General features: G+C 45.5%; 1 protein-coding gene across 5 annotated transcripts in view; it reads left to right on the top strand.

The window, feature by feature from the left end:
- RALGAPA2 (Ral GTPase activating protein catalytic subunit alpha 2) overlaps positions 1-20,962 on the top strand; it is a gene marked incomplete at its 3' end in the record, with an annotated part of 326,498 nt that extends 305,536 nt beyond the window's left edge. For all 5 annotated transcript variants that reach the window (XR_013992302.1, XM_081034222.1, XM_081034221.1 and 2 more), the window contains 2 exons: positions 14,409-14,448; positions 17,501-20,962. Coding sequence is in view for 4 of the 5 variants with exons in the window: in XM_081034222.1 (XP_080890348.1) it covers positions 14,409-14,413 (5 nt within the window). The remainder of the gene's footprint in view (positions 1-14,408; positions 14,449-17,500) is intronic.
- Between the last annotated feature and the right edge of the window lie 375 nt (positions 20,963-21,337).

Below are 21,337 nucleotides of genomic sequence, written 5' to 3'. Positions count from 1 at the left end.
TTAAGTCTAGGTATAATGTTCTCTGTTTGCCTATCTGCCCACAACAGTGATTAGGAAGGAACTAGAAATGAACTTGATTCGAACTGAAATTTGGGGGCAGTGCAGTGAGGGCAGAGTATTTTCATACCACATAGAGGCATTTTCAGAACCACATCCTCTTCTCATGTGCGTGCTAGTTCTGCTTTTGAGGAATCCTTACCCCCTGTCTGTTACCACTTTTACACTGTTCTTTATTTTTCACTTATTCACACTGTTCTTTATTTTCTTGGGATAAGTACAGTCAAACCCAGATGAACCAGCCAGCTTAAACTAAGAAATTGAGGTAAAGTCTGCTCTTCCAAGTGACAAGCCAACTGGAAAAATTGACCCTGCGCGGCTTAAGCTCCCACAGTGTACTTAGGACCCAATCAGACCATCCCGGACAGCAGTGCCATCAAAGCCAGGCCTTGGGCTCCTGCTCACATGCATATGCACAATCTGAGGAATTAGGGGCTCCCAGGTTCTCTTTGTATCCTTGCAACTAGGAGCTTTGTTGTTAACACAGAGGGAGAGTAACCTGAACACTGTATTCATTCCACACTGGCTTTGTAGCAGCAAGCAGCCCCCATTTCTAGAGGGAAGAACTCTAATATCAGCCTTTAAGTCCGAGCTGTAAGGAAAAGATGTGCTAAGTGGGAGTAGCCAGTGCCCACAGAGACCAGTGTTAAGAAACACCCTCTCTTCAAACTGTCCTTGCCCCGGTGCAGTTGCTCATCACCCAAGGCAGCCGTGGAGGGTCACAGCCACTAAGTGTGCCTCTACTCATGGTTCACTGTCATCCACATATGAGATGTAGGGTCATTCGTGGTTAGGCTCGTAGGTGGCTGCTCAGCTTTTGTAAAAGAGGTTTTTTCAAAACACCTGTTTTCGCAGTCCGAAAATTTTATTTTTAAACACCACCTACCTCATATCTATTCTTCCCGTTACTAGTTTTGATAATGCCCACTGTATTATAGGTATTTGAGCTGCCTTTTTTTACCTAGCTCTGTAATTTGCATTCCTTTTGATTTCTTCCTTATTGATCAGCAGTTTCTAAATGATAGCCAGTGTTAAAATATTGTCTGCACTTAACACACACATGTGTGTGTATGTGTGTGTGTGTCCATATGTATATATTTTGTGTGTGTGTGTGAGAGTTAAATATATATATATATATATATATATATATATATATATATATATATATATTTATTTATTTATTTAACTCACACACAGAACACACATTGTGGTAAGGGACTAAGTTTGTATTTTCAAGCATGTTTCCAAGGAAGGGGGCTAGTAGGGAGGACTCTCAGGGGTTAACTGGAGTGGGCACCCTCAACTGCTGGGAGGGACTGATGTAATCACTGCAGCTCACAGCCAAGTGCATCTGTTCACCATGAGGTCATTCTCCTGCATGCTAATGATCTGGAAAATCAAGTCTAATGTTTGACATTATCGGAAAGGATATAAATAGTGTGAATTTTACTTTTTGAAAGCTATTCTTACAAAGCAAAAGGAGAAAAAAGAAACTTTAGCATGGACTTGAGGGTTTTTTTTCCAGAACTGCTTTAAAAATTGTGTCTGGACATTCAAATCTAGGAGGAATCCACTTGTGTCTGTTGATGAATGATCCCCAATCATTATTACAGTCACAGCTAGCAGTTTGATAGTTGAGGACTATAGGTATGTCTAACTTAATATCTAATTTTAAGAATTTCCAAATATCTTAGTCAGAAGTTGATAAGGGTGGATTTTTCTCAAAGAATGTCTAAGACCAAGTTAAATGAGTGGTTCTTCTCCACATAACAAGAATTACCTGTATTTGCTGAAGATGCCAGCCCTGTTTGTGTTCCTGTCTGCTTTAATATTGCTATAGGGAGCCAGCAGAGGGAGCACAAATCTTTGTTTATTCGTTAGCCCTACATAAACACATGTGATTTCTCCAAGATATGGTCAGAAACACTTCCTCCCTCATGATAGACTAGATTGTAAAGGCTCCAGGATTTAGAACACGTGGGAGAAAATTCCTTACTAAGCGCCATCAGATTCTGCTACTTTTAATGTAGGTCATATTTGGAGTTTAACCAGATTAGTCAGAGCTGGTCTCAGGATGGTGCTGCCACTGCTGCTTTTGTACAAAGCTTCAAATTTTCATTTTTCATACTCAGGAATTGCACAGGTGTCCTCTTGGAAACGTTGATTACGCTCACCTACCTAAAAAAAGACTTCTGTAATTTTTTTCCTACAACAAAATCATATTAAGTTCACAGAAACTATCAGAAGACTCTGTCTGGTGTCACAGGGTCTTTCTAGTGACCTTATAAGACTACAGATGTGTTACACATTGGTCCCAAACTGAATCTGGTCTATAGATGCAATGTAATATACTTTTATAACTCATCAGCCTTTGCCTAGAGAAGTAAAGCCACACCCAGCTTTCACTTGCTAAGACCTCTGAACCATACACAGTGGTTACATGTGCCAGGAGGTTTCAGGCTGGTCATTTTGCATGCAGATCCCAACATGGACATTTCGCTAAGCAGTTAGCAATCACATTGATCCCCAGAAACAGTACAAGATAAAACCTAACTCTAACTCCCCAAAAAGATAAAAGATTTTCCCTATTCACTGAGGGTAGTCATGTGACAGATTCCTGTTCATTCTCTACCCACCCCCCCGCCCCGCCTCTCTCCATCTCTCTTCCCCTTCTCTCTTCTCCCTCTTCCTCCCACCTTTTCTACCTCCCTCTCTCCCCGTCTCTTTCTCTTTCCTTCTCCATTCTTCTTCCTCTCCCTTTCCTCCTCCCTTTCCCTCCCTCCCTCTCAACTTCTCTCTCTCTTCCTCAATCCTAGTTAAAGTGATCTTAATAAGGTTTTGATTGATGGCACTTTTTATATATTCACTTTCTTCATAAATTTGCTAAAACCAGTAAAGAATATCATAGAAAATAGGGCCAGAAGGGACTTCAGGAGATATCAAGTCTAACCCCTTCACATCAAGCCATGAAGGGACAACAAAGATCGTGGGCAAATTGGCAGCAGGGCCAACGCAGCCTTCACCCCTTGAGACACACTCTCTTTTCTTCCCAAAGTAGAGTCAATGCAGATGTTAGTGACACCGTCCAAGAGACACATGGTTACCAATTTCCTCTACTTGGTAAGCTGTCACCAAACACTGGTTACGAGTGACATTGCTCACAAAATTCCTAACCAGTCAATGACAAGAGTTCTTCAATCTGAGCAAACCATGTAGCCTCTCTGAAAGAAGAAAAGCACATACTGTCTCAAAGCTTTTTCAAACAGAGCCTGCTCAAGAAAGCATTTTTCTTCCTCCTTGTTCTTCAGTAAGTCTTCATGAGATAAAAATGAAGTTTGAGAAAGACAGTAACATTGCAGGAAACACAGCCAGCGGAAACCAGATTACCAGAACTTAATGTGTGAGGTTGTGGTTACTGGTTATTCCTATCAAAGTGACAGTTTATAAATTCATGTACCAGCACACACACTTGTGATTATGATAGTCTGTAGGGTCACCTAGTACATGTGACTGTAAAACCCTTTAAGGAGTCCTCTTATTTCCTTTCCTAACCACCCACAGTGAGCAAAAGAGGAGACCGAAGCCCAGAATGTATGCAGCCCCATTGAGTCCACAGACGTGCATTACAGGCTTCCATGTGCCTCTGCCAGCTCAGGCTCCCACATTCAGGAAGGCCATTCCATGGCCTGGAGGGGTTTCTAATGTTCTGGGGTGCTAAGAACACAGCGAGGACCTGGGCCCAGAGCCCATGTGTCCACACACCACTGCTGAACCCTGGGTAAAGGCAGATGGCAATACCCATCAGCAAGCCTTTGATCCTTCGTAACCCTTTGCAAGGGTTTGCGCACTTGCCTTACTCGCTACTTAAGCACAGGCTTGCCTTCCCTTGCTCTTCTTCCTCACAGACAGTCACTCCAGTCTTACTCAGATTCCACTATTTTCCTGTCCTCCCTTGCTCAACACTGGCCAGAACCTTCCACCGAGAACCGGCCTCCCCAGCCACCCTGATGGCTTCACAGAGGGAGAACATGTTCTGATGAGAAGGTTCGGCTCTGCAGCCAGATAGCTGGCATCTCCCATGCTCCAGCACATGGCCTCAGCCAAGTTACCCATCCCTTTGCAGCTCAGAGTCCAATTCTGTAAAATAGGTCTAACAAGGGTACCTTCCTCAAAGGGCATTCCCAAGAATTCAACAGGTTCGTCTGTGTGAAGACATGAGAACAATGCCTGGCATGTAGAGAGCCCTCAGCCGATATTAGCTGTGCTCTCATTCTCACCTGTCCTGCCTGCCCGCCTTTTTCTTCACTCAGCCTGTGCCACCCTCTACCTCTTTCCACCTGTCTTCCCTCTGTTTTCCATGATGAACATGTGCTTCCTCATTCCCCCTCTCATCCTGGAATTCACCCCGTCTGCCCAGCAGCCTATCTCCTAGAAAGGGAGGTGCAAGCCAGGGCCATGACCTATGAAAATGATGGTCCAATGCCCACCCAGTGGGACAGTCCCATAAATCAGAGTCACGACTGCTGGCTTCTTATTAAAATCAGTTAAAGACCGGGACTAAAGCTCAGAACTCCATTCAGATAATCCAGAAGTTACCCTTAAATACAAGTTCTCTTGTGGCACTGCTTCTTCAGGAACTCAGGGCTATCCCACTCTGCATCTTCAGTTTGTCTGTAGCTGAGCAAGACAGCCACATGCCCTACGAACAACTGCCCCCGTGCGTGTTCCTTCTACCCCGGTAATCCCTCCCCGCCCTGTCCCAAGTCTTCCTTCCCACATGACTGGCTCAGTTCTGACCCCCTGTGCATGTGACATTTTTAAAAAAACTTAAAATGTTTTCTTCTTGAAAATACAATAAAGCATCCATAGGAATTTTTAAACCACCCATTAATTCCATTGATAAACAGTTTGGTGCTGACTCCAGCTGTACACTGAGTCTCCTGCGAAGCCATTAGGAATCTGGACGCTGCATGCCTCCACCAGACATGTGGATTTCCTGGCCTGGGCTGTGGTCTGGCCCTTGGGACTTTCTTTTTAAAACTCCTGAGGGCATTTTAATATGCAAGCAGGACTGAAAACCACTATCTTAAATAATGGCATCTCTGTAATGTTTGGGTCCTCATGCTAGTGCCATCTCATTTGTCGTGACTTACATCTTGATTTTTCTTAGCATATGTAAGTCTTTGTCTTGTGCGTCTGTGTTTCTTCTATCTATAATTGGCTGTAAGTTCTTTAGAGAATGATGCATATAATTTCTTATAACATACGAGTATGCAACAGGAGTAAAATGGAAATGCAGACAGAAAGGAGTCAGCCTGTGGCTGTAAGAGGTACAGGTGTGTCTCCAGATCACAGATATGTGTTGGACCTGATGTGAGCTGCAGAACGAACGCCTGTAACTGTGAGCCACCTCTCCTCCTCCCTTCCTGGTCTCTTAGTGAAAGTGGGCCAGTGATAAGCAATATGGCCAAAACCGGTGTGGGAAAACACAGGGGAAGCCTGGTTAATGCAGACTGGATAACGCAGTTTGAATAACTGACACTTGATTCAGGATGTTTTCATAAATGTTATTGAAGGTTTTAAAGAGAATTCTCAATTGTTCTGTTTAACACCACATTATGCCTCGTGCTTATGCACCCCTTTTCCTCTTACAACTTTTACTCTCCTCATTGTCATCTCTGAAAGAGGGAGGAAAGAGATGAGGCAAACATTTGTTCCATGGGATCTGCTAGAAAACTATGGTGCTCCTTGTCAAATGTCACCATTTCTGAATTAGTCCTTCCCTCAGTCCCCTTTCCTACCCTCTCCTCCTTTTCCTTGGCAGCTGCCACCAAGTAGGACTGTGCTGGGCATTTGAAGGGAACATAAAGAGCTCTGGAGACCTTGCACTGTGTTTTTCCTCCCCTTTTCGTCTTGAAGTCTTATTAGAGAAATGCAGATAGATACTCATGAACCACCAAAACTGGCTAATTATTAATAAGCTCAGATTAGTTAGCCCCAAACTGTAACTAAATGTCAAAAGACATAGTCCAAAAGAAAAAAAAATACAGTCAGCCGATGGTTTGCAGTTGGGTTGAGATTTCCCTGAGATGGGCCATGCCATCTGCCTTGTGAGCCTGGGAGAGAATGAAAACTTGCCTGGTACCTGTTAGATATTCTGCTAAGCATCTTGTCAGTCAGTTTTTAACTTTCTCACATTGGCTAAGAATTGAAACGTCTGAGAATTGGAAGTCCCTGAACAAGAAGAATAAGATAAAGGCTAATAAATGTAGGACGAGCAGAGAGGAAGAAAGGACTCCTTTCAGTGCCAGGGTGGGGACACTCCTGCCTTGGTGCGGGTGCAGAGCTTGGGAGTGTTCACAGGTTCCCAGAAAAGAAGAGACCCCAGATTATTCATTCTAAAGTGTTGACATTACATTTAATTTGTTCCTTTGCAAGAACGTGAAGATGCTGGTTTTTCTGTGAAATGCTGCATTAGGTTGGTTCTGGTTTTTCAGTACTTGCACGGTTTTAAGTGCAAGTGGCTTCTTCCTCCCTGCCTAACTGCTAATTATGGCTCCGGCTCCGGGGACACTTCAGCAGTTGCCAAGAGATGGCCGACAAGTACCAAAAATTTTTCTGAGACAATTTTTGGAAATGACTCATAATTAAAGCTTATTTGAAATAACCTTGAGTATTTGTTTCAGAAGAGCCTGGAGCTTCTGACACCCCAAATTCACACACCTTGTAAACCATGGCTGTGTCCCTTGTGCTCTTCTGATTCTAGTACATGGAACATGTACAACCTTAGCCATTTAGGGTGGATTCCTAGAACACCCAATGACTTTTGCTTGATTTTCTATTTAGCGACAACCAAATCAAAGCAGAGGCCAAATGGAGCCTCTTTTACTAACATTTAAGTCTGCTGACAGTAAAAAGAAAGAATATTTTATACTCTTCTTTTCCAGAAGGATAGTTGATGATAACCAAGAAATAAACCTCTGAGCAGCATAATAAAGAGAAAAGCTGGTTCCTTTTTTTCCATTAGCCCTTAAATCCCTCAATAGGCTGAAAAAATCCCTTAAAGAATAGGAAACATTCCAGTCAACTATGTAAAAAATAATAATACCTAAAATATTTACAGCATTTACAGGGCCAAAATTCATTTCTAAGCCCATAAGAAACCTAGTAGCATCACTGTAAAGACTGCCGAGAAAAAATAGGCAGAACCCTAGTTTTTGACCACTTCAAGAATGTGAGAGTAAAATCTTAGATGCATGAGGACACATTCCATCTACCTCCACCCCATGCCAGGTCCTTCTCACCTGCCCATAGTGCTCAGCCATTACCTTGGGGAACCAGGGTCACCCAGCATCTCTCTTCGTGCGCCACGTGGCCAGATCTGTGAGATTGCCTGATGGTGAGGAAAGCCACTGAGTATCTTCCAGGACTCACTGGGAGGTTCCACTCCTCCAGCCCTAATCTCAAGCAGAACCGAGAGGCACAGCCTGCTTTGCATTCGCTGCTTAAGTATGTTTGGGCAGACCCTGCGGCCGGCATGCGTCCCAAAGCCCATGTGTGGTAGTTAGGGAAACCCTGCTCCCTAGCTACATGCCTAGGGCTCCAAGAAGTAGCTAGAGAAATAGCCTGACTCCGGTTAACGCTGGAGTCTTCTGTGACATCTGGGTGTGTGCTCTCTGAGGCCAGGGTCTGACCAGGGAATGTTAGCTGATTCAAGAGTATCAGAGGCAAGAGTCCCAAAAGAAAGGAATCAATACAGAGAAGAAAGGAAGAAGCCAGAAATGGGACTCCATGGGCTATGAGGGTGACTCTGCCCTCTATCCCAAGTACTTAAAGGTGACTGCCAGAGGCAATATTTAGATGCCGTGTTTCCCTGAAAAATAAGACCTAGCCAGACCATCAGCTCTAATGTGTCTTTTGGAGCAAAAGTTAGTATAAGACCCGGTCTTATGTTAGATAAGACTCGGTCTTACATTCTAGTAAAATAAGACCGAGTCTTATATTAATTTTTGCTCCAAAAGACGCATTAGAGCTGATTGTCCGGATAGGTCTTCTTTTGGGGGAAACACGGTATTAAAACTCATGTCCAACTTGGGTCCTGGGACACACATACCTTTGCTACAACTTAAGTAGGAACTACGGCTGCACTCCTCGGATCTTCAGGTAAACCCCATGAGGGTCGGGGTTTTCAGACATTCATTCTGTAGATACATGGAATGTTGAGAGGTACTAAGAAGAAAAAGGTAGCAGGGAAGGAGGACGAGTAGTGCTACTGAGAAAGAGAACACTGGGATGGGGGGTGGAGTCCCCTTTAAATAAAGGATCAGGGAAGACCTCACCGAGAAGACATTTGAAGAAAAAACTTGGAGGAGGTGAAGGAGTAAGCCATTTAGAACTGGGGTAGGGGGCATTTCAGGCAGAGGGAGCAGCAAGCGCAAAGGCCCTGAGGTAGGAGCTTTCCAGGAGCAATGAGGAGCCTAGCATGGGTAAGGCAGAGTGAGCAAGGTGCGGAGGAAGGTTAGAGTGGCCTTGTGGGCTGAGGGGTTGACCTTGGCTGTTAATCTAGTGAAATGGTCAGCTTTGGAAGGTATTAAGCAGTAGAGTGATATGATTCTTATTTAAAAAGATCACGGTGGCTTCTGTGGGAAGGATATACCATGGTGGCGAGGGGTGGGGGTGGGAGGAAGACTAGTTAGAGAATATTCCGTTCCCCCATGTATTCTATCACCTGGCACACAGCAGACATGTTTGAGTCATGAATGGACTTTGTGGCAATTCTAGAGATGCTCTCCCTGAACATTCTCTATGGGACCACTAGAGAGGCCCAGTGATGCCCCCTTTACCCCAGTGGCACAGTGCAGCCCTGACCTGGACTGCACAGGTGAAGGGAGCACAGTGACACCAGCTCTTTGTAGAGGAAGGTTTGCATGGTGGAAGGAAGAAGGTTTAAAGGAGAAGGTCAGTCACATATCCCCCATCGCCTGTAGCCCTCCAGACTCACAGCAGAACTTGGTCTTGATCCCATGAGCTGGCATGAAGAATCATGGTAAATAACTATCTCTGGTACACAGAACATTGTTTGAAGAGACTTAAGATGACTTTTAATTATCCAGAAGCGCTAGGATATGGGGGTGAGTTTCCTTGGCATTGTTTCACTTATAAAAATGGTCTCAGAACAATCTATGACCAGCAGTAGCTCTTTACATGTGTGTAGAGATTTGTAACTTAACTGCACTCTCTCCCCACAATCTGCCCTCAGTAGAGCAAGATTTATCTGTGGCGGTTTTGCACTGAGGAGGGTTGGGTTTTTTTCATTGTCAGGTGGCTGGTCATATCAGGGCCAGGGCTCAAGTGCTTAAGTTTCTGCTCCCAAACAAGACTCATTGCCCCTCAACCTGAAAGGACCGCTGCTTGTGGGGAACATACTCACAGAACAATGGGGAGGACAGGAGGAGCCCTTTTGGGCAAAGGCAAATGTTCCTCCCCAAAGGCAGAAAGGACTATTTTATAGGATATATGGCAAATGCACACCCACTTTGGCACAGGTAACTGAAAAACTTGACTGAAAGTTAACCAAAGTATTTCCTACTTTGGAATGCAAATGGAGCACCACAGGAAGAATTCACACATAGAAAATATCTTCATCATGGACCAAAATGGCTTCCTGAATGTCTGAAGACAACAGGACAGCTTTTGTCAGTGAAAGTACCAGACAGTTCCACTACTTCTTTAATGTTTCCTCAGACACTTCAGACTAATACATAGAACTCATGTCCTCCCACAAATCACTGCAAACGTAACTGCTACATCTTGTTGAGCAATTGATTATTTAGGAATTTAAAATGTACTCCTGCACTGCACACAAAATCCCAGTGTGTCCTGGGGAAAATCACACTGTTATTCCACCTCACTGCCCAAGGCCACCCCTGAATTTTTATAAGACAGATGAATAGAATAAACCCGAGAGATGACCTTGAAGGGAAGGGTAATATGTCGCCTGAGGGGTGGCCCCATTTTCTTTGCTTTGAGTATGGTTATGTTTGTAGTGCAACACTGGGGGGGCTTTGGCTAAACTTCATAGCTGCCCCATCCCCCTGCCTCCCTGAGTGCTCTGGGGGATTTTATTTTCCCCTAGAACTCGGAGCCACTTCTGTTGTGTCACTTTTGGAAAAGTAGTAGTAGCTTCCCAGACCATCTTCTGTTCCTTTTTTCCCATTTTAAAAATAGCATTATTGAGATATAACTCACATACCATACAATTTTTCCATTTAAAGTATACAATTCAGTGTTTTAAGTATATTCACGAGGTTGTGCAACCATCACCACAAATTAATTTTAGAACATTTTTATCCCTCCTAAAAAACAAAAACATAAACCCACTAGTAGTCAATTCCCATTCCTTCTACCCCACCCCCAGCCCTAAGCAACCACTAGTCTACTTTCTGTCTCTATGGATCTGCCTATTCTGGACATTACGTGTCCAGAATGGAATCGTACAGTGTGCGGTCCTTGGTGATTGGCTTCGTTCACTTAGGGTGTTCTCAAGTTTCAGCCATGTTATAGCCTAAATCGGTGTTTCGCTTCTTTTTATTGCCAAATAATAGTCCATTGTAAGGGTAGACCACGTTTTGGTTGTTCCTTCATCAGTTGATGGACATGGGGTCTGTTTTCATTTTTTTAGCTATTATGAATATTGCTGCTATAAACATTTCTGTAGTCTTTTTCCATTTTGAGGTGTGAATTCAATCTGGTGAAATGAACAGACCCCACTATGGCTAAGATATAATGAGTTCTCGGTGTTCACGTTCTGTGAGATAGTGAGAGTGTCTGAAAACCCCTTTTTCCAAGACGGCCTGACGAGAAAGTTGACACCAAGATATGATTTTAAATTTATAATTTACTTAAATGTAGTCTTATATGTATAAGAATCCATTACAGTTGTGGAAGGGGAAGAGAAGAATGTCAGGAAAGTTTTTTCATGAATGTTCCACCCGCTTGCTTGGTCCTCACGTAGGTACTTGTGCACGTGCAGGCACAACACACACTCTCTGTGCCTGCCGCCTTTTGGGCCAGCTATCCTAGCTTTCTGCTTCAGAGCCAAAGTTGATAGGCAAGACCAATGACCGAAAAGAGGAAGCCAAGCCCAGAGCCAGGGCCAGGGCCCGAACACAGCCACTGCTGCTGGGTTGGAAATACTGGAAGCCATCCTTGGGCCATTTGGAAATGTTAATTAGGCTGGCAATTCCCAGTGCCCTTGGGTTGCCAGTGTTGAGTTGAGTGTGTAGGCTTACCCCATCCATGGCTGCACCTGTTCCCTTCCTCAGAGCCATTCCACGGGGGCTGAATAGCTCCAGCAGCTCTCTGATCTCCTGCTCTGCCTGCCTTCCTGCTGGGACGATATTTAGCACTGCCTGAAGCTGGGATCCTGGTCCACTGTTTCCCTCATTGATGCCAGCTCTCAAAAATCATTCCCTTCCCTAATTATCTTGAACCAGTTAATCATTTTCCACACTGACTGTTCAGTAACAAGAACCCAGGGAGAGGCAGCCACTTTTCTTGTCTGACCCTGCCCCGCGTTATCCCAGGTGGCAGTACTGGATGGCAGCCTTTCCTCAGAGATAAGAAGCTCAGTTCAAATCCTTTTTGTTTTGCTATCCCAATGAAGACAGCCAGAGAAAATGTGCGACAAAAAGTCCCAGCAGCTCTTGAAAACCCTCCACTAGGCAGAGCTATATGGAACACAACAAATCTACAACCAAGACTATTGTTTCCTGCGTTTTTTTAAAAATCCTTGTTGACATCCAGAGTATCAGAGAAGTTTTACGAGCCCAAAAAAGTAAGACATCTTTCTCTAAAAGTGACCTCTGGATTCTGCAGGCTCCCGCTCTGTGTGTGAGTTCTCGAGTAGCCTGCTGGCATCTGAACTATACTGGCAGGACCCTCCCCAGAGAGGTCTCGCTCATCTGCTCTTAGATGTGAGCAGTGCCAACTCCCGATTCCCGGCACCACTGCCTGTAAGAAAATCTTTGAATTTAAGACACGTATTAATTCTATAATCTGGTGTCTCTCAATCTTTTTTTTCATATTGCCCCACCATGGAGGCTTCTGAGACATTTTTATTTCCTAATTTGTCCCCTTCATCAAAACACCACGGAAATACTGTTTATTTATTTACCATATTTATTTCTGGGCTTTATGCACATAAAGAGTAAGATACTTTTGCCCCACAAAGGGTGACATTGCCCATTAGAATGCATGCCGTAACTCCTTCACCAAAGCCCCCAGAGGCAGGGGCTTCATCTGCTTTCTTCTCTGCTATAAGCCGGAGCCTAGAACAGTAGCTGGCACATATCAGATGTCCAGTGATAAAAGGATGAAATAATTATGCAATTATGCTTTGTGTCTCGCATCCACTCCCCCAAGCATCACACTATTCTCTTTTCGTCCCTCATATCCAAGCACAGTGCTCTCTTCTGGTGTCTTCTGAGCCTGCCCAGGTCAGCGGTACCTCACACTTCTCCCCAGGGATGTATCAGGAAGCTGACAGCCGACTCCTCTGTTCCAAGTACAAGCCCTCGCCCTATGGTAGCACTGCCTGTGTGTCAAGGGCAAGTGACATTTGAGCCCCATGGAATAATTAAGGTAGCCCCCAACTGCCTCTGTCTTTGCATCTCCTTAACTTACCATGGATTGGCAGTTAGTGAGACATTCTGTTTGGTCCAGCACACCACACTAGGCTGCATCTGGGGACGTACTGGGGAGAAGCACAAACCAGTCCTCATCAGCAATTACAAACAAGCCTCCATTGTTAGCTGCGCCATCTGTTTTCTTGGTTTTTCCCAATCGGGTGCTTGTATGTGCAGCATAACCAGGGCTGAGGGGGCTGCAGGGGATAGTGGCCAAGAATCCCCTTCATGAAGACCCCCCTTTGCTCACACTGGAGAGGGTCCGTGGCATGGTGCCTTGAAAAGGTGAACCGCCTCAACTTAAGGAAGACCCATGAAGACAGGTTCTATTGTGCATCTTCCATTAGAGGAAATGGACCCCATAGCACAGTGCATTGGGGGGAAACAGGAAATCTAGATAATGACATTATCCAGAGGACCCATGGAAAACATTCTAGTCTGTTACCCGCAATCAACACTGCCCAGGAATTTCTCGTGCCCCTGGAGCTCAATCAGTGTGGTGAGATGAGGCAGTTAACAGTGGCTGGAAAACAAGTAAGACAGAGAATGCTACTGGATCATCCATGACCACTTATTTATGCTGAAATCCTCAGCCCCAAATGATTTTGTGGCGGGGGCAGTGAAATTTCATCAATACATTAGAAAATACGGCTTCGTAAATGTGCACATTTCTTCAGAGAACCCCACCGAAAAGTATGTCAGTGGTCCTTCCGAGAGCATTGTGAACCACCATCTTAGAGACTGGCCCTGGTCACTGTGCCACACGTGGCAGACGGGGTCAGAAGACACAGTTTACAACTGTGGCCATGCAGATAACAGTCTGTGTCACTGATAAAGGTCCTTTGTCCAAATTTGATAGTGGTCCAGTGATGCTGAATTCAGGAGCGTTGTAGGAGTTTGGGGTGAGGAGCGTTTGCTGGATGCAGAAAGAGCCTGCATTTGATACAGAAAATCCACATAGGAGATAGGATGAGGTGACGGAGAAAACCTGTCACGAAGTACAGAAAAGCCCAGGGAACCCTCTCTTGGGTTCAGTGTGACAGCTAAGATCCTGCTGCCTGTGAGTGAGGGAAAACATGTGGTCCCATTTCAACCCTACAGAGTCCCCTTCCCGAGTCACCCTCTGCACAGCATGCCATGTGCCTCCTCCCTGGGGACTGTCACATCACAGGTGACACTAGTACTGAATTAACACACTGTGTACAACTCAGAAACATGTAAAATGAAACTTAAAGACATGTAAACTTGCACACTTAGAGGGTATTATTTTTTCAGGTCATCCATTGAATTCCGAATACTTATCTTGAAAACTCTTATCTTTGACTATATTTTAGAGCAAATTAGTCAGGAAATATTGGGCAGCAAGAAAAAGGATACAGTGATCAGTGCTGCCCAGTGTCTGTAGGGCTCCCAATAGCAACTGCTTTATACATCCTAGGAATGCTAATGACTCCTTCATTCCACATTTATAAATATGACAGCAACTAGAATTCTGCCCTGCCATGTCGAATTTTAAGTGAATTTTCAGTTCATAATGATCTCTAAGACTTCGACAACACTCAGGCGGCTCAGGAATAAATGTATTATTAGCACTGTGTTCACTATCAAGTTGGGCTGTGGGTGTGCTGGGCTGTATTCATTTGCTCTTATGTTCTTTTCCTTCAGATTAAAATACGTAAAGGTGGCATTGCAATATTTGAGCAAGGTAAGACTGACACTTCAGCGGATTTGCCCAACCCCGCCCGTGGGGACGGTGTGCAAATTCACTAACAGACCTCCTTCCACAGCTAACACCTTGCTGAAATACACTCTCAGAGTTCCTGCTGCTCCCACCTCCCCTCCGGAGGGGCCCTGCCCGCACTCGTGCCCCTGCATGTCTGCGCTGCCCTGGGGAAACCCAGCTCTGCTTTTCTTCTGCCCCATACATTCTGGTCGGAATCCGACACCAACACCTGCCATCCCGGAAAATGTCTTTGTAGCTCGCCCTTTTGTGTTCAGGGCTGCGAGGAGCCAGTGGGCCCAGAGCCGCCCCCTTTTTTGTTGCCTAAGACAGGAGGAGCAAGATCTCGAGAGGAGCCTATAAGACGTGGCACGTGCTGGGCTGGCCTTTGACTGCTTGCCTTAATGGGGGCCTCCAGGCCTCCATGCAAGAAGGGTGGGTTGTCCAGGGGGCTGCTGAATGGAACAGCTGGAGAGGAAGAGCACACAAAAGCGTGGGGAGCAGAGAGGGCAGAGAACCTGAGGGCCTCGAGGTTTAGGACCCAGCGGGCAGGCCAGCCATGGCAGAGACCCTCTGCTTTCTGTGAGCCTCTGCTTTCTGCCCTGGTCTGGGATCCAGGCCCTTCCCTGTGTGCATTGATGGACAGCAGCCCCATCCATGGTTTCAGTGCTGGCCGAAAACTCTCCTGGTGGTGGCCTGGGCTGTGCCGACTCGTGGGCTCACCGGTAGAAGGGAGCCAGGGTGATTGCTGATGAAGATGATGATGACGATATGGAGAACGTTAGTGAGCAAGCTGTCACTTATTAACAGTATCACCCACAATGGAATTCATGGCACAGACACCAGTCACCATCTCAGTAAATGTGGAAGGGGAATGTTCGGGTCTAGATATTTTGGTTTATCCAAAGCAGCACCGTCCTCCACCAGGCATGGGCTTATACCTGCAGGCCAAACGAGCAGCCATTAGCACAGTGAGCTGCCTCTCTAACCCAGTTGTTCTTTCTTTTCCCCTCAGCTAAAGCTTTGGCCAGTTCCATACCTGTTCCAAACTGGGCTCACTCGTGGCAGTTCCCACAGGCAATAAGAGCCCGAAGCCTGGGTGCGCACATCAGTCTGCTCAGAGCAGTGCAGTACCATCCACTCCAGCAGTGGAGACTTCATGCAAAAGTCTTGATTTGCTGGGGCTGCTGTATCCATGCGTGTCTTCCTGCTCCTGCCACAAAAGTGGAGAAGAGGGGCTCAAGGGTCCCTTGAACCGGTCCCCGGCCTCCAGCAGGAGGAAGAGGCCAAGCACGTGGCATTGTCTCCTTTGTGGCCTGCCTGCTCGTTCCGCAGCGGCTGCCTCCCCATCAATCACAGGGTGCGGTGGGCATGGCAGGAGCCATCACAGGCTGACACGTGCCCGTGGAAAGTGGGAGACTAGAGGAATGCAGGAGCACTGCAGTACAGGCTCCGGCTTGAGGGTGTCCTGCCCTTTGCCCCCGGTTGTTGGGGCCATTGCTTTCAGACACACAGAGGCCGCTGTGCCACAGAGCTGCATGCAGCTCATCAGAGTTGGCATCATTCTGTCTACCTGCTGCCCCACACAGCTGCAGGAAGGGGAAGTGCGCCCTCCCCTGTGTCCCACCTTGTCCCTGGCTGGGTGTGGAGGGGTTAAATACTTTCCCTTTACTTAATATCCTATCTTTGAGCATCACTTTTTTTTTTTGCTTGCTTCTCCCACTTGATCTGATTACAATCGTAGGTGGGTTCCTAGTTGATAATGTGATCTTAGGCAATTTGAAGTGAAGGTATTTTCAAAATGGAGTATTACCTGGGATTAAATTGGGTTTGTGTTCCCCCCACCCCCGTCCCCCGCTGGATTAAATGCTAGTACCCACCACTGGCTACAAGGGGACAGAGAGATGCCTGTTACCAATGCCAACTCTGTCGTGGATGACAGCATAGCTGTGCTGCCTTTGTCAAAAGCAGCCTGTTTTTTAAGATGAAAGTAGGAGAGAGGCCCAAGACGTTTCCTCTCTGTGCCCAGCCCCACTGGGAGCAGAAGATGGGAGAAAGCCCCTGTGAGGGAATCGTAAAGAGCTAAACCTCAGGACACTGGGCAGGTTGTCTCCTTAGGTCCATGCATGTGTGCAAGTATTGATTTGAGAGGCTCTTCCTAGAAACGATAAGGTAAGATCAGAAAATGAAAAAAGATGCTGTCTGTGAATAAGGTAACTTACGGAAATTAATTTCAAAGGCCAAACCCCTGGAAGTAAAGCATGTTAGGAGGAGTGTAGAAAACCTGCCTTTGAGGTTTGTTCCGGAAGCCTGGGACGTAATACAATAGGATTTAAAAATAGATTCCGAGGGGGAGAAGGGTGATGAAATGATCCTCCCGTTCGCATAACTGCCCAGGGGAAGCCAGACACCTCCAGCAACAGTGACTGGGTATTGCACAGGCATTCCTTCCTGTGTTCCCCCGAGCACGCTCCCACAGCCCTGGGGAAGGAGCCATGCTGCCACGCAGGCTTTACGTTTATTCCTTGTCCCTCCCGTGCTAAATAACAGTGTGCTTGTCTGGACTCATGCAGACAAGCAATTCAGTCCTGACCTCGAGTCTCAGACCCTTTGGGGAATAATCGAGTTGTAACTGAGGTAAAATACTAATATGTAAATACGTGTAAATAATAACGCTGACGGAGCCACAAAGCTGCCACAAAGTTTTCCTTGCTTTTTCATTGACTCTGGACAATGCTGATTCCTTGACTTCTCCTCCCTTTACTGTAATCAGATACCTTTCTCTTCATTCTTTACTTGTGGATTGGCCACAAGTTAATTTCAAAAAGATTCATAGTTTCTTTTATGGGAGAAAAGACATGCATTTGTTGATTCATTCAGCAAACATGCCCACTCTCACAGCACATGGAGGTCATGTGTTCCTCCCTCCCAGGAATGTGGTTCCATTTCTTCTGAGTGCCACAAACCCTCCCTATACCGGTGCTCAGGAGGGCAGCTCTTGGCGCCATGACTCAGCCTCTCTCTGCTTCCTTTGCAGGGTCCTGGCCACCAGCCTGAGTGCCTACCTCATGGTGCCTTTTGGCAAGAGGAGATGGTTGAGACTCCCCCACACCCAACACCCCAAACCTCCAAACCCAGAGACTTCGGAAACATTGCTGCTCTGTTATTGCCCTCAGCAAGCCTTCCAGTTAACAGACTTCTGAAATAAAGACAAATCCCACCAGAATGTTGCGAATTGGACTTTCAAACTAAGTGGTATCGTCTTGCTCTGAAACCTCACAAACCTTGGGCTACATAAGAAGAAAAGAAAATGTCAACGACCAGAGACAAACCCACTCTCACGTGGGCATTGGTGTGGCTGCTCTAGGCAGAGACAGCCAGAGATTATGGGCTTTCAGGGAGGGGACGCAGAGTAGCTGGTTTCTGTATCCCAAATTGTTTCCTCTCATTGACAAACCCAAGCATGTTTCACAGAGGGGCCAGCAAAACAACTGTCAAATTATTTGAAGAATTTTCTCTGCATTGATTTTACTCATTCTTATGTTAGGATTTATGGTTTCCTCAAAAATTTCATCATCATGGAAATTGGCTTTCCCTAGGGTCTTTTGCCCGAGAGAAGTTTTACCTCGGTTGCTGAGTGTTTTTCCACCTCGTGCCTGATGCCCACTATGTAGGGAGAAGTTTTCCTGATCATCCTGGAGGCCCTTCAGTTCATAACAATGATGCTTCTATCACAGAACAGTCAGATGTTTCTAGAAATGCAAGGTCCTGTCCCTGTGAAAGCTGTGTAGGTAAGGAAGCTTCCAAGAGCCGCATCAACACAAAGGCACGTGCCAGCTCAGGTGCTGGGCTGAGACGGGCATTCCTGCAATGCAATGTCCATCTGTGTCCATCTGCAGCTGTGCTCTCCTGCCCACTGTCCAGAGAGGACCATAGCAGGGACCTTAGAAATATTTCCTATTGCACAGAGCTTTAGGGTAACACATTCCAAGCAAGGATTTGATTGTACTTTTCTCTCATTTGGCTCTGTGGGAGGCATGATGAGCCTGTTTAAAAAGTGGAGGGGAACAAAAAACTCCACCTTCTGCTAGCACTTGCCCAGCACCCTTGCTAGAGTTCTGTGGGTGTCAGAGACAGAGAAATCAATCAACGGAGAAGACCCCGCTTCTCACTTAGGCCCTCAGCCTGTCTCAGATCTGGAGCTTTGCCTCATCACCCATTGCAGTCTTTGTCTTATAAATAGGTCATGTCACACACACAGGTCCACAATAAGCTTCTGACTCAGAACCATGGGGGGAGGGGGGATGCTGCTAGCTGAGGCCCCAGCTGTGAGAAAGGTTAGCCCACCCTCCGCTCTCACCTACTTGTGTTACCCTCAGCCTGCTTTGGTCACCTTTCCAGTGAGCCTTCTGCACCCACTCACCCATCAGAGTGATCGTTTTCACTGACCAGTCAGTTCTTTCTGTCAGCCATCAAGAAGGTTTGTCTGGTACCTGACCTTTGAGGAGAAACTGGCAAACCCAGGAACCAGACTCCCTTTTGAGACAAGTGAGAAAGAATTGAGAAAGTCGTTCCTATTAGAAGAATGGACCTTCTAATTCTAGAGAGATTTTGTTATTTTGCTTTATAAGAGATTGCAGGTGGGGCCCAGGCCCACTAGACAGAAGCAGCTTGAGCACAATCTGCATGTAAGAGATGAGGGACGTTCCAAATTAGAAGATATGGCCTTAGTCATTTGGGGCTGTTCTGTAAATGGGGATTTGTTCACTCATTGGAGCTTAAATGGTAATATAAAGGGTGACTGGAAGTCATACCATTTTCTGTTCTATCAGCAAATGTCAGGAGTCTTGTTTTCCCATCCTCCACACACACCTTTTTAATGACTTAGGCTTTCTAGTCAGCATGGTTTGGCCCCGTCACTCAGACTCAAGACTGGTGCTGAGTTGCTTTGTTTCATATTTACAAAGTCCCCAGACCTCATTCCTGCAGGGAAAGGCATTGTGTGTTCCTAGGCTCCTGAGTCCCATGGAGGCTCTGACTGGAAGTAGCTTCTAGGAGAACGTTTCATCTTTAGACTCCAGAAACCCCCGGTGTAGAACTTGGATTTCTAGAAGTGTCAGGACTTGGAAGTCGTTTTGAACTCACCTGGACTTCTGTCCATGATTCCATTTTACCTCCAGGAACCAGTCTTCCTGCCCCTGCACTGGGAGATTCTGTTGGCAAATAACTAGACCTTCCTGTCATCCCCAATGATTTAAACAACTCTGTGACCCCCGGAGTATAGCCAGCAAGTTTGTGATTGGAGCTCTTTCTGAAACCACTATTCTCAGTATCAGCTTTGGTTTGGAAATTTGGAATGAGGCAACAGGAGTCTGGTGAACAGGTTGGCTTGCAATCACATGGACTTGAATCGCTTCTGTTATTTGGGGTAGAAAATTGAAATGATAGTCTTTTTTTTCTTTTCCACGTAGAAAAGCAAATATTGTGATTTTGTAATAAATGCCTTTCAGCAAAATTGCAGAGGGTCACTCATCCGGTGGAGACCCACTTGAGTCACAGTGCTGACTCGTCACATTAGGTTAGCCATCTGTTAACAAAAGTGGCCCTAATTGGCCCAAAAAGACTTGCTGGCTTCCAGGCAGGACCGAACCAGTTTCCTCACTTCTCTGCACGCTGATGTCCTGTAGTCTTACTGAGTAGGTTTTTGTACTTAAAAAAAATAGTAATGCCATAAAATAATGACTTTAAAAAAAATAGTAAAACCTTAAGTAGAAGTGAGTAAATTTAGCTTGGGTGACTGTCGCAGTGTCTTCATGCAGTTAAAACTGCAGCTACTAAGAGCTACAAGGAAGTAATCCTTGATGTTGTGAGAGGAGCTGACTGATTGGACTCTTAGCCTTACAAACAAGATCATGTGGATCCACAGTGTAAATCATGGCTTCCTGACCGTCCTCAGGTGCGACCACCTGCGCTTCATTCGCTATTACATTTGTATCATCTGGAGGTTTGAGGGCTCCTTTAAAACTTACTGTGATGTCTTACATGTAACTTTGCTACCCTTATGTCTATTGAAGGCGAATGTTCGCATCTGAAGGGAATTTCAACATAAACAACCATTGTTTTAGTTGCACTCAATATCGACGTATGACATACACATTAAGTGAATCTTTTCAGGTCTACAACATCTAGTACATGTAAATAAGGTAAAAATTTGACAAATATGGTAAATTATAGTGTGTCATTTGATTTTTATTTTGCTACCTTTTACTTAATTTTCCTAATGTTCCACATCTGGGCTGAAGCCTAGGTGGCACCGACCTTTATGTATAACTCACCTTTGCAGGCATGTGTGTTGTGCCAGGACACGCTCAGCAACGACATGCCACTCCCAGGAAAGCACACAGCTCCACAGATGACGGCCACTTGACTCTCCAGTTTACCCTCTTTTGCTCTTTAATTCTGAGTGACTGTGATGATTTAATAAAGTAGAAACACAGCATTTATGTGCCATATGTTTCTTTTGTTTTCGTTATACTTTATAGCAAAATAAAGTTTATCCTGGCATCTAACAAAAAATAATTTGCATTTTTACCTTGTTCAAAAGCTCTTTTATAAACCAAAGCCTAAATATTTATCCAAAATGGTAGCCAGTACCTATCCTGGAAAGTTTACAAATGTGATTATGAAAACTTGACCTCTCGGTTCATAACATGGAAGCTAAGATTCACTCACACGAGAATTTGAGTCCAAGCATCATCAATCTCATGTATGTAAGTCGATCGTCTCTTCATGATTAGATAACTGAGTCAGCATCTCCTGCAGTTTGTATCAAGGCTCACAGTGAGCTTGAGCGTTGGCTCCCATCTCTCCAGGA

The sequence above is a fragment of the Rhinolophus hipposideros genome (genome assembly GCF_964194185.1).
Source record: "Rhinolophus hipposideros genome assembly, chromosome: 22".
Classification (NCBI taxonomy): domain Eukaryota; kingdom Metazoa; phylum Chordata; class Mammalia; order Chiroptera; family Rhinolophidae; genus Rhinolophus; species Rhinolophus hipposideros.
Note: the sequence above shows the minus strand (reverse complement) of the source record. Positions and strands in the feature narration are given on the sequence as shown.